The sequence below is a fragment of the Mauremys mutica genome, chromosome 1, assembly GCF_020497125.1.
Source record: "Mauremys mutica isolate MM-2020 ecotype Southern chromosome 1, ASM2049712v1, whole genome shotgun sequence".
Taxonomy (NCBI): domain Eukaryota; kingdom Metazoa; phylum Chordata; order Testudines; family Geoemydidae; genus Mauremys; species Mauremys mutica.
The window spans coordinates 215942361-215956275 of record NC_059072.1 but is presented as its reverse complement, the minus strand read 5'-3'; the positions used below and the strand labels follow the sequence as shown (position 1 = coordinate 215956275).

Genomic DNA, 13915 nt, shown 5'->3' with positions numbered 1-13915 from the left:
TATAACCACCTTATGGAAAGGAATACTTACTAACTTTTATTATTCCATTCAGAACTCCACAAATACTTATGTTAGACACAGTAAATACTAGAGTCTGTATTAACAGCTTTCTCATAAAATCATGACAGTAGGTGACATGGTACCAGGTCTGAAACAAAGGATAGCCTACACAGACAGCGACATAGTGCCTTGAATTGTCTGGGAGGCTTCGCCTGACTCTACCCTACGGGTGCACATCAGTAGCAGAAGCTGGACTGTGATCCATCATAAAAACATGGTTCCTGATCATTGTCATTGAAAGAAGAACCAGCACTCACATGTGATAACAACTAGGACTATGGAGCACCGTTAATGTGGCTATACCTGTGCAGAGTTTCCTCACCCCCATTATTAATATACTTTCTCCAGCTAGTTATTAGGTTTAGATGTTTTTCTTTGATAAAAATCAACTGCAACTCCCCCCCACCTTTTTTTTTCTTTCAGATAATCAGTTGCTGCTGTAAAACATATTTGTAATTATTTACCTATTGAAAGGATGAGTCAGGCAAGAAATCCAGGACTTTTAGATGATTGTTTATGTATGTCTGATTATATAGTTGTCACTTCTTATGAATATTCTTATTAGGCTGAATCCATTTTTAGGGATTCAAATATATTTTAATGGAATACTTATCATAGGGACAAATTATACATTATTATTAATCATAATATCTTCTTATACAGCACTTTAGCAAGGCAGTGTGGTCCCCCGCCACCCTGGAGATGGATGAGCTCCTCTGGACACCAAAATGGGCGGAGCCAGCAAATCCTGCACCCGACCCCCAGAGGTCAAGGCGCAGGCCAGAAAGTATAAAAGCCCAACCCCAGAGCTCACTGGAGGAGCAGCTGCCGGAGAGGCCAGATGCCCGTGGACTAGCTGCCAGTTGTGAGACCCTGGCAACCGGAGGCAGACCTGAAGACTGGCCCTCCCAACGCAGACCAGAGCCCGGAGAAGCTGTCAAGCCTGCCCCTTGTCAGTTACCCAAAGGAGCTGTCAAGCCTGCCCTTCACCTGTGGAGCCCATGGTGCTTGACTCCCCATAGGACACCGTCCGGACCCAGGTACCTCTAGAGGGAGAGTTAGGAAGTAGCGTGGGGGCAGCCGACCCTAGTCTGGCTGCAGCACTGCCAGAGCCTATGTCAGTGTGTTGTGGTTAAGATCCCCACTGACTCATCAGCAGGCCTCCTGTTGTGTCCCCCTGCCACCCACCTGAGCCGAGAGCCTGGGCTGGTTTACCTGCATTTGCTCAGCCCCTGCCTGAGGGCCTGAGCTATTGACTCTCTGCTGCTTCGCCCTGACCCAAGGCCTGGGCCTGCCCTAATTATAACTGTTTGCTCAGCCCCTGCCTGAGGGCCTGAGCCCTGGACTCATTAATGTCCACAGGCCAGACGTGAATAACTGTCTGTGTTTGCCTCTACTGCTGCCACGGCGAGAGACTCCTGAGGCCAGGCAAATTCCCCATCAACAACTGGAAGGAAGTATCAAGGCGGTGTGGTCCTCTGCTGCCCCGGAGAGGGACAAGCCCCAGCCAAACCCCTCTACAAGCACTTTTTATGAGTAGATCTCAAAGCACTTTACAAAAGAGGTCAGTGTAATTATCCACATTTTACAGATGGGAAACTGAGGATCACTGAGGTGAAGTGACCCAGCAGGCTATTTTAAGAGCTAAGAACAGAACTTTTACATGGCTTCCCAAGTCACAGGCCTGTGCTCTATCCATTAAGTCACCATGAACTCAATACAACACACATCCAGCATGGGCTCATGTGGCTTCTACATCACCCACTAGGATGTTAAGGAATGTGAAGCAACTATGCCATTGTGATGGCCAGCAAGCAGTAGGGAAAACAATTAAAATATAAAAAGTCTGAGTTCCGAGCATAGAGAATAAGACAACTATTTTAAAGATTTTAATGTAAAAAGAAATGCTTTAGAGACAGGACAAATAACCAGCTACATTAGAAATAGTCTTAGGGAACAGAAGCTCATTGGTAATCTATGTGCAAAGTAGCAGTATCTAAGCAGCTTTTCTTACATGACCTTTAAATTAATTGGGTCCCGAAAGAGATTTAATACTAAATGAAGCAAACTTGTATATGTTAATACAGAATGAACCATGTGAAACACACAATTTGCAGATACTGAAAAAAGGCTGCTACTTGCTATGGTGAGTTTTATTTGAACAGGAATTCTACAATATATTGCATGTATAAATTTTATGAAAAAAGAAACAACTTAATTGAGTTGGCATAATTGTCAAATATAAAAGACTGCTTTGCTTGACCACCTGGTACAGACAGAGGTGAGTCTCGGGCCTTCTCTGATAGAATCCCATCCCAGAAAACACATATAGAAGAAAGATTATCTGCAGGTAATGGTAGTTCTTTGGGTAGAGTGTGAGAATAGATCCAATTCTTGGGATATACATTCACCCTTGAGTCAGAACCCTTTAGAAAAATAGTCAGAAATAGGGCTGCACATACACCCTCATATGGAATGCAAAGTTAAGCCCTGTATAGAGAGACACTACAAATAATCATTCCTTAATTCCTTTTATTTACTCAGAATCTTTATTTAAGTCTCTGTCTCTTAAATGTGGGGACAGGGAATTTTAGATCCACACTGATGATCATGGTTGACTGGGCAACAAAATGGCAGATGAAATTCAATATCGATAAATGCAAAGTAATGCACATTGGAAAATATAATCCCAACTGTGCATATAAAATGATGAAGTCTAAATTAGCTGTTACCACTCAAGAAGGAGATCTTGGAGTCATTGTGGATAGTTCTCTGAAAACATCCACTCAATGTGCAGTGCCAGTCAAAAAAGCGAACAGAATGTTGGGAATCATTAAGAAAGTGATAGATCGATAAGACAGAAAATATCATAATGCCACCATATAAATCTATGGTACACTCACATTTTGAATACTGCATGCACATCTGGGTACCCCGTCTCAAGAATATATATATATATATATATATATATATATATATATATATATATATATATATATATATATGAATTTGAAACAGTACAGAAAAGGGCAACAAAAATCATTAGGGGTATGGAACAGCTTCCAAATGAGGAGAGATTAATAAGATTGGGACTTTTCAGCTTGGAAAAGAGTAAGAATAAGGGGGGATATGATATAGATCTATACAATCATGACTGATGTGGAGAAAGTAAATAAAGTATTAGCAAGTTGAGATGAACCCTAGGATTCTTCCTCCCACCCATGTCAATGTTTACCTTAATCTGCTTACAAGTGCGAAAACTACAAACGGTCTTGTCTTCACCAGGATTTTACCTTGTGTTAGCTAACGTGGTAAGGATAACCCGTTTCCCCCCGCTCTAGTGTGGAAACTCTTTTTTCCCCCCTCTAGTGTGGACTGCATCCCAAGAGACTCACAAAGGAAACCTCTTCTATTTAAATCTTGGCTTAACAGTGAAATCCTTGCTGATCTTAAACACAAAAAAGAAGCTTACACGAAGTGGAAGATTGGACAAATGACCAGGGAGGAGTATAAAATATTGCTCAGGCATGCAGGAGTGAAATCAGGAAGGCCAAATCACACTTGGAGTTGCAGCTAGCAAGGGATGTTGAGTAACAAGAAGGGTTTCTTCAGGTATATTAGCAACAAGAAGAAAGTCAAGGAAAGTGCGGGCCCCTTACTGAATGAGGGAGGCAACCTAGTGACAGAGGATGTGGAAAAAGCTAACGGACTCAATGTTTCTTTTGCCTCTGTCTTCATGAACAAGGTCAGCTCCCAGAGTACTGCACTGGGCAGCACAGTATTGGTGGGAGGTGACCAGCCCTCTGTGGAGAAAGAAGTGTTTCAGGACTATTTAGAAAAGCTGGATGAGCACAAGTCTATGGGGCCAGATGCGCTGCAGCTGAGGATGCTGAAGGAGTTGGCGGATATGATTGCAGAGGTAATAGGTAAAAAAAGGTAATAATTGGAGATATACCAATCTCCTAGAACTGGAAGGGACCTTGAAAGGTCATTGAGTCCAGCCCCCTGCCTTCACTAGCAGGACCAATTTTTGCCCCAGATCCCTAAGTGGCCCGCTCAAGGACTGAACTCACAACCTTGGGTTTAGCAGGCCAATGCTCAAACCACTGAGCTATCCCTTCCCCCCCCCATTGGCCATTATCTTTGAAAACTCATGGTGATCTGGGGATGTCCCAGATGACTAGAAAAAAGGCGAATGTAGTGACCATCTTTAAAAAAGGGAAGGAGGAGGATCCGGGGAACTACTGGCCAGTCAGCTTCACCTCAGTCTCTGGAAAAATCAGGGAGCAGGTCCTCAAGGAATCAATTCTGAAGCATTTAGAGGAGAGGAAAGTGATCAGGAACAGTCAGCATGGATTCACCAAGGGCAAGTCATGCCTGACTAACCTAATTGCCTTCTATGAGGAGATAACTGGGTCTGTGGATAAGAGAAAAGCAGTGGATGTGTTATTCTTTGACTTTAGCAAAGCATTTGATATGGTCTCCGACAGTATTCTTGACAGCAAGTTAAAGAAGTATGGGCGGGATGAATGGACCATAAGGTGGATAGAAATCTGGCTAGACCGTTGGGCTCAATGGGTAGTGATCAATGGTTCCATGTCTAGCTGGCAGCCAGTATCAAGCAGAGTGCCCCAAGGGTCGGTCCCAGGGCTGGTTTTGTTCAATATCTTCATTAATGATCTGGAGGATGGCATGAACTGCACCCTCAGCAAGTTTGCAGATGACACTAAACTGGGAGGAGTGGTAGATATGCTGGAGGGTAGGGATAGCATACAGAGGGACCTGGACAAATTAGAGGATTGGGCCAAAAGAAATCTGATGAGGTTCAACAAGGACAAGTGCAGAGTCCTGCACTTAGGACGGAAGAATCCCATGCACTTCTACAGACTAGGGTCTGAATGGCTAGGCAGCAGTTCTGCAGAAAAAGACCTAGGGGTTACAGTGAACGAGAAGTGGGATATGAGTCAACAATGTGCCCTTGTTGCCAAGAAGGCTAATGGCATTTTGGGCAGTAAAAGTAGGGGCATTGCCAGCAGATCGAGGGACATGATAATTCCCCTCTATTTGACATTGGTGAGGCCTCATCTGGAGTATTGTGTCCAGTTTTGGGCCCCACACTACAAGAAGGATGTGGAAAAATTGGAAAGAGTCCAGCGGAGGGCAACAAAAATGATTAGGGGGCTGGAGCACATGACTTATGAGGAGAGGCTGAGGGAACTGGGATTGTTTAGTCTGCAGAAGAGAAGAATGAGGGGGAATTGGATAGCTACTTTCAACTTTGGAAAGGGGGTTCCAAAGAGGATGGATCTAGACTGTTCTCAGTGGTAGCAGATGACAGAACAAGGAGTAATGGTCTCAAGTTGCAGTGGTGGAGGTTTAGGTTGGGTATCAGGAAAACCTTTTTCACTACGAAGGTGGTGAAGCACTGAATGGGTTACCTAGGGAGGTGGTGGAATCTCCTTCCTTAGAGGTTTTTAAGATCAGGAGCCCTTGACAAAGCCCTGGCTGGGATGATTTAGTTGGGGATTTGTCCTGCTTTGAGCAGGGGGTTGGACTAGATGACCTCCTGAGGTCCCTTCCAACCCTGATCTTCTATGATTCTATGAAATCAGAGTTTTTTCTTACTGAAGGCTTAAGACTCTTCAGGAGAGTTCTTTGAATTTCTCTGAACTGCCAGAATGCACATGAATTAACACGATCTCTAAGCATCTCTAAGATGCTGGCAGGCTTAAGGATCTGGCTAGAGAAAATTACCCTCACTTTTCAAAAGGAGATAAAGAAGATTTAACAGTTAGACTAGAGGTTCTGATGCCAGACCTGGAAATCTGGGAGCCAAAACTAAAGTGCCCAAGTAGGCGCTACTAATGTAATATGTGGTTGGTCCTGTTTGGAATTCCCAATAACCCCTGGAAACCAGGAGGAAGGGAGATAGCAATTTTCTATTGGAAGAGACTAAGGAACAAGACATTAACATGGGTAATAAAGTCAAATTTCCCTCCTTTAATTCAAGTCTAAGGAAATCAGTGTGAATCCGAGTTGTGTGTCCTGCTCCACAGCCTAATTTGTCCTCTCCCTGAACAAGTTGGCCTTATCAGAAATGGAGAGCCTTTACATCCATTTGTACTCCTAAACCAGGCCATCCTGCAAAGTGAGGCCACTGAGCAAGTCGCTGCATCAAATGGTCCTTTTACATAGTCAGTGGCAGTCAACAGTAGTGAACTTCCAAGCCCAGGTCGACAGATTTGGGCTTGTGCTACATGCCTCCCTAGGCATCAGAACCCAAGCTGTGACATTCACACAGCTATTTTTAGTTTGGTAGCTCAAGCCCAAGTCTGTCATCCCAGGGTTGCTGCCCCCGGCTGTGTAGATGTAACCTAAAATGTCATGTGTCAAATAAAGGGCACACTTTGCATCTCAATGACAGACCATGACAATCACTTCTTCACTTTCTCCAGAAGGTAGTCCAACAATAGAAGTATATTCCAAGTATATTCCAAGAAGTATATTCCAAGAAGGTAGTCCAACAATAGAAGTATATTCCAAGTATATGCGGTCAACATTATCAAACAGCTGGCAATCCTCATCTTCATGACATTTGTTAAACTGGGAGAAAGAGAAGGATGATCAACTATTCCCTAGGTTGTTGCAACAGCAGCAATAAGAACGCGGTGCAGGATGAGTGAATATAAATGTTTATACACCTAAGACAACCTACCTGCCCACTTGGATTTCTGATGGGACAGGGACAGGTCCTAATTCTAAAAGACAATTATCATTCAGTTAAATGGATACTCTGCCTGTCTGCTACCATAGTTCAAAGATATTAAAAAGGGAGTGTTACTTCCAACGTACCATGATAATTCAATACTGAAAGCCTCATCCATCTTGTGAAAACTATGGAAATTACAATGGGACTTTAGAAAACATGTCCATACAGTCTCATCTAATAAAGAATCAGCAGCTGCTAGCAAATAATTCTGGCTAACCAACCAATAGTTGCAAGAACAAGAATGGGGTAAGGTTGGTGGTGGGGCCCTTTACCTAAAAATGGGTTACAACAGTCATTTCCATGAGGACGGTTGGGGGTCAATGGACACTGCTTTCCAGAGGACACATACTTAATAACAAGTATACATGTATATTCCATTAATTGGAGTTTAGATAAAATTACTCAAAGGAAAATCTCTCCTTCTTGACATGACGTCTTCAATCAACTAGGAAAGAAGAACTTGGAGGCCCGACCCCAAACCTGCAGGAATCAATTATGACAAGTATACTTTTAATCACTCCTGCAAATTAGTGATATCCTCCCTTCTCAGAACCTGTGACAAACCATTCTATTCTCTTGCTGCTTGCCAAACCCTAAAATGTGCTACATTGCTGAACAATGCTGGACTTTGTCTTCACATTTTTCTCCTCACAAAGGGACAACACAACACCTCAGGCTGGCCCTGGTTACATGAAAGCCCTATATTCAACTCTCTGACAAGTCAATCACAGCTCACTGACTGGTTACAGGACTAGAATTCTGATGAAACAAATGAAAATGTAAACAAATTTAAGCAGAATCCTTTTGTGGTAAAGTAAAAGCATGGGCATAATCCTAAAATGAGCTTTAGTCAAAGTAAAAGCTCAATTCCAAAGAATACCTTCTAGATTCTATACTGTCATTCGCTTTAACAGTATTGACTAAAAGACTATATTTCAGACCATGGAAAATTATGTTTGGCAGAAGGAAAAAAAGGGTTAGCACAGTGTATCCACAGCTATGCATGCTTAAGGTTATTATAACAGATGGCCTGAGTTTTGGGTCTCAAATTGTGGCATATTTTAAGGAGCATTAAATTCTTAGTCACTGTCTAAATCAGCAGGGATATTTACCATCAATTCTGGACCAGCTGCTAGATATCTGTTAATTAGTTTAAACAATCAAACAGTAAGATTTTTTTAAATTTTATTTTAAAAATACCTTTAATTTGTTCACAGTGAGGCCAACATATTTTGAATTCTAAGCACATCTGAGAATTATTGAAACAACTTACAGTAATAATACCATAAATTTTTCATATACCAAAGGCCAAAAGATTTCTATACATAGTACAAGACAACTAAATATAGTCAATATTATTTCATATACCTGAAATTGATTTAATTATTTTAACTAAATAGGCAGTTATAACCCAGCAGTAACATGCTGGCTGAAAAATTTCACAGTTTGTAAACTGTTAAAACTCCGCTTTACATGGATGTTATGTTATCCATGAACCAATGTTCTTCTACATATCTAAATAAATAGTAGGTGCACAAGAACAGATTACTTGCACAATTGCTTTTAACAAAGACAGTTTTTCACCTTCACTGCATAAACATGGAGGTGAAAATGTACCCCTCCATCTTATTGTAGGCACAGTCATGTTAATTTGTGAAATTATTTAACACTGAGAACGACAGAGTTTAAGGTCAGAAGGTACCACCAGATCATCTAGTCTGACTTCCTGCATATCACAGACCAACAACACCCACCCAGCATCTGCACACTAAACCCAAAATTAGACCAAAGTATTATAACCCACAGGAGACCAGACTATTATGTGCCTCAGGCAGAGAGCAGGAGGACCAAGGTGCTTTAGTGTCCCAACCCCCCACAATGGCAGGGAAATGATTAGGTGAAATATACAGAGATAATCCTGGCAAGTGATGTGTACCCACACACTGAGAGGAAGGTGGCCGTCCCTGGTGATTCAGAGGAAAAATATAAAAATACCCTCCTAGAATACACTGGTTGGAAAAAAAAAATCTCTTCTTGACCCCTGCAAGTGGCCAGCTGAAATCCTGAAGCTTGAACATTTAGGAATATAAGACAAACTGGAAGTGTTTCACAGGGCTCTTGAGCTCTGCTGCCTGCCATCACAAGCAACCCCATCATACAATTGCACTCAGACATTTGTCCAGCTTTCTCTGAAAATTAATTAAGTTGTTTGCCCTCACAACTCCTATTGGGAGGCTGTGCCTTAGATGGTTAGAAACCTTCCAACTTTCAGTCTGAATTTATTCATGGACAGTCTATTTGTTCTTGAGCCAACACTGTCCTTCATCTTAAATAGTTCTTCACCCTTCCTGGTGTTTACCCCACTAAGGTATTTGTAGAGAAATCATATACCCTTCTCAGCCTTTTTTTCACTAGACTAAACAAGCCAAGCTCTTCCAATCTCCTCTCATAAGATAGGCCTTCCATTCCCCTGATCATCCTAGTTGCTCTTCTCTGCCCCTGCCCAGTCTGAACTGTTTTTAAAGTACAATGAATTGTCACTCTATGCTCGTTTTTTCATTTTTCATTTCAGAAAGCACCACCAAAATCAAAACATATCAAGATCCAGATGCAGCAAGCATCTCAATTAGAGTCCATTAAAAGTCCGGTCAGCGGCGCAGAGGGGCTAAGAGAGGCTCTCTCCCTACCCTGGCTCTGTGCAGCTCCTGGAAGTGGCCGGCATATCCCTGTAGCCCCTGCTATGAGCACCAGCTCTGCAGCTTTCATTGGCTGGAAACCACAGCCAACTGGAGCTGCTGGAGCAGTGCCTGTGGGTGAGGGCAGTGCGCTGAGCGTCCCTGCACCTAGAGGACACAGGGACATATTGGCCACTTCCAGGAGCCACCTGAAGTAAGCACTGCCTGGAGCCCTCACCCCAACCTCTCCTCCTGCACCCCAGCTAGAGCCCCGAGCCCCCTGCTCCAGTCCTGAGCCCCCTCCTGCACCAAACTCGCTCCCAGAGCCTGCACTCCCTCCCACATTCTGAACCCCTCTGCCCCAACCTGGAACCCCGCCCTTTACCCCAAGCCCTTATCCTCAGCCCCACCCTGGAGCCGACATCCTCTCCTGCTCTCCAAATCTCTTGGCCCCAGCCTGGAGCCCCCTTGTGCACCCCAACCCCTCACCCCAGAGCCCCACTCCCTCATGTACCCCAACCTCCTGCCCCAGCCCAGTGAAAGTGAGCAAAGGTGGGGGAAGTGAGTGATGGAAGGAGGAGGGGATGGAGTGAGTGGGGGTGTGGCCTCAGAGAAAGGGCAAGGCAAGGGACTTTGGTTTTCTGCAATTAGAAAGTTGGCAAACCTAGTCTTAAGCCTGGCCGGGATTGCAAGACTCTCACGTACAAAGTTATAGAATGCAAAGTAGTATGTTTCACTGAATAAAGATGATGAACTGCATGTTTTTCATTTCCAGGAAAGAGCACTGAGCTGGTAGAAGGCCAGAGGGGTTGTGAAGAAAAATATACTGATGCTTGAGAAGCACTCAGGCCTGGTCTACACTACGCGTTTATACCGAATTTAGCAGCGTTAAACCAATTTAATGGTGCACCATCCACACAACAAAGCCCTTTATATCGATTTAAAGGGCTCTTAAAACAGATCTCTGTACTCCTCTCCGACGAGGGGAGTAGCGCTGAAATTGGTATTGCCATGTCAGATTAGGGTTAGTGTGGCCGCAATTCGACGGTATTGGCCTCCGGGCGGTATCCCACAGTGCACCATTGTGACTGCTCTGGAAAGCAATCTGAACTCGGATGCACTGGCCAGGTAGACAGGAAAAGCCCCGCGAACTTTTGAATTTCATTTCCTGTTTGCCCAGCATGGAGTGCTGATCAGCACGGACTATACGAGAGATACTGGATCTGATCACTTTATGGGGAGACAAATCTGTTCTATCAGAGCTCCGTTCCAGAAGACGAAATGCCAAAGCATTTGAAAAAATCTCCAGACAGAGGCCACAGCAGGGACACAACACAGTGCTGTGTGACAAGCGTAACGGAAAGCCAAAGAATCAAATGGACGCTCATGGAGGGAGGGAGGGAGAGGGTAGTGAGGACTCCAGCTATCCCACTGTCCCCGCAGTCTCCGAAAAGCATTTGCATTCTTGGCTGAGCTCCCAATGCCTGAAGGGTAAAAACATTGTCCCGGGTGGTTCAGGGTATATCTCATTAATTTGCACCCCCGTGAAAGAAAAGGGGGAAAAAAACATTTCTCACCTTTTTTCAATGTCACCATATGTCTACTGCATGCTGCTGGTAGACACGGTGCTGCGGCGCTGAACAGCAGCATCCCCTCCCCTTCCTTTCCTGATGGCAAACGGTGCAAAATGGTGGAAAACCGTCTTCATCATCCCGAGTGCTCCTGGCTGGCCTCGGTGAGGTCGGCCGGGGGCGCCTGGGCAACAATGGGAATGACTCCTGGTCATTCCCAGCAGATGGTGCAAAAGGATTGAAAACCATCCTCATCATAGCAACTGGGGGCTGAGCTCCATCAGCCCCCCCCTTTCATGTCTAATAAAGAATCTGTACTGCCTGGACTATCATAGCAGCGGGAGGCTGCCTCCCCCTCATTTTATCTCACTAAAAAGACAGTGTTTCTTATTCCTGCATTCTTTATTACTTCCTCACACAAATGGGGGGGACACTGCCATGGTAACCCAGGAGGGTTGGGGAAGGAGGGAAGCAACAGGTGGGGTTGTTGCAGGGACACCCCCTAGAATGGCATCATCATTTCTGTGGGATCTCTGGGGCTCTGACCCGGAGCGGCTGTGCTCTCTGGTTCTCTAGTATACTTGCCCCATATTCTAGGCAGGACTGACTATTTTTAGACAAAACATAAAGAAGGAGTCATTCCCATTTTTGTCCATGCGCCCCCGGCCGACCTCAGTGAGGCCAGCCAGGAGCACCCATGACAGCAGCAGACAGTACAAAAGGACTGATAATCGTCATCACCAATTTCCAATTGCAAACGGTGCAAAATGACTGATAAACGTCATCGCCAATTTCCAATTGCAGACCGTGCTATAGCTGGTAACCGTCTCTGCTACCTTGCAAAGGAAAATGAATGCTGCTGTGTAGCACTGCAGTACCGCGTCTGTCAGCAGCATCCAGTACACATACGGTGACAGTGACAAAAGGCTAAACGGGCTGCATGGTTGCCATGCTATAGCATCTGCCAGGGCAATCCAGGGAAAAAGGGCGCGAAATGATTGTCTGCCATTGCTGTCACGGAGGAAGGATTGAGTGACAACATTTACCCAGAATCACCCGTGACACTGTTTTTGCATTGAGATCTCAACCCAGAATTCCAATGGGGAGACTGCGGAACTATGGGATAGCTACCCACAGTGCAATGCTCCGGAAATCAACGCTAGCCTTGGTACATGGACGCACACCGCTGAAATACTGTGCTTAGTGTGGCCGCGTGCACTCGACTTTATACAATCTGTTTTAAAATAAACAGTTTATGTAAAATCGGAATAATCCCATAGTGTAGACATACCCTCAGATACTATGGTGAGAGAACCATAAAAATGCCCAGGGGTAAATTAATAATTTTGTAGTGTCTGCTGGGTTTGGATGGTGTTCAATAAATATGATCATGGCCCACCCACTGAATGAATAGGATACAAAGAAATAGTCAATAACTAACTACCCATTCACTTAATATGGCAAGAGTCCTCTGTGGAAAAATAGTACATGATCATGTAATTCAAGACTATATCATAATATATACTCACAAGAGGGCTGAATTATGGTGTACAGGTACCCTTAAATCTGGCATTTCCTAACTTTTGAGTCTGACTTTGTGACCTTATTAGTGTTTTTAAACATATTTGTGTCTAATATTATTTATATAAAATAAACTATACACATACAACACAACATTGTGAACTGAAGCTGTGTGTTTATTTTATATATACATATATACAAATTAGATATTAATGTTGTAAATGTATATAACAGAAAAAATATGTTCAGAGAACACTACTAAGGTTGCAAAGTCAAGTGGAAGAAATGTAGTTCTTTCATAAGCAAAATCAGTCTCCATGCTCTCCAGATACCAGTCATCCCAAGAAACATGGAAGCTGTTCAACTGGCTGGACCGAAATGTGCAGTTAGACTCACGAATGAGGAAAGCAGAACAAAAAAACTGGATGGAAAAATACATACAGCCAACTTTCGCAGACTGGCAAGCATTTCATTCTGATCTTTAAAGCCAGTTGTATGAATCCTGCTCACTGCATCCTCTTTCTCTGTAAGCCATGAATCGAAAAGGCACTGAAAGAAATTGAGAAGGAAAAGCCTTCAGTAAGACCATTCAGAGTGCAATTTTCTGAACAATGTTCTGGTTTATAACTGCTAACATTATGCACCTGCTCCTCAGCAAATTGCTGCCACTTCCGAAGAATATCCTGCAGAAGGACCCAGCGATCCTCTGTCCATCTACAAATGGCTGCCCACCGATCTCCCAGATCCTAAAAAGAAAGCAGCACACACACCACTTAGTACACATTTAGTGTTATTGAGGCTCATAATATTTTCCCATGGCATTGAAAATCTTGATGAAAATACTTTGATAACCCTCCCGTTTAAATCTCACTCTTAAAATCATAAAACGTTGTGTGTTATCCTGAATTGGATATCAGTATTGTTTGAAACAGAAGTGCAACATAAAGAATTTGTGCAGCAGTAAAGCCAAGAAAAGGGAAGCATTTAAATACCAAGATATGGATAGTATAGCTCCATTATGTCTGATACTACTGTGGTTTCTAAACTTGCTGCTGCCAAAAACACAACAATTTGAAATGTAATTAGGGTTGTCCAGAGTCTTGATTATAATGGTAAAGTCCCAGATGCACTCAGATTATTCCTATCTGCTATAGGATAGCATTGTCAGCATAGAAGATCAAAGTCCTTTATTTTTCTACAATGTTCCAGTGAGAATTATTGAAGCAAAAATTCTCCAAAGCACTAATTAAGTCATTTTCTATCGCCTAATGGATATCTGTATACATGCACACTATTACCATTTGAGATTCTTGCATGAT

At 43.5% G+C, this 13915-nt stretch overlaps 1 protein-coding gene across 13 annotated transcripts in view; it reads right to left on the bottom strand.

Annotated features, from left to right (window-relative positions):
* The window catches only part of DMD (dystrophin), a 2044659-nt gene that overhangs the window by 1248291 nt on the left and 782453 nt on the right, over window positions 1-13915 (bottom strand). For all 13 annotated transcript variants that reach the window (XM_044996713.1, XM_044997415.1, XM_045002732.1 and 10 more), the window contains 2 exons: window positions 13241-13342; window positions 13038-13145 (listed from right to left, as the gene is read on the bottom strand). In XM_044996713.1, coding sequence (XP_044852648.1) covers window positions 13038-13145; window positions 13241-13342 — 210 coding nt within the window. The remainder of the gene's footprint in view (window positions 1-13037; window positions 13146-13240; window positions 13343-13915) is intronic.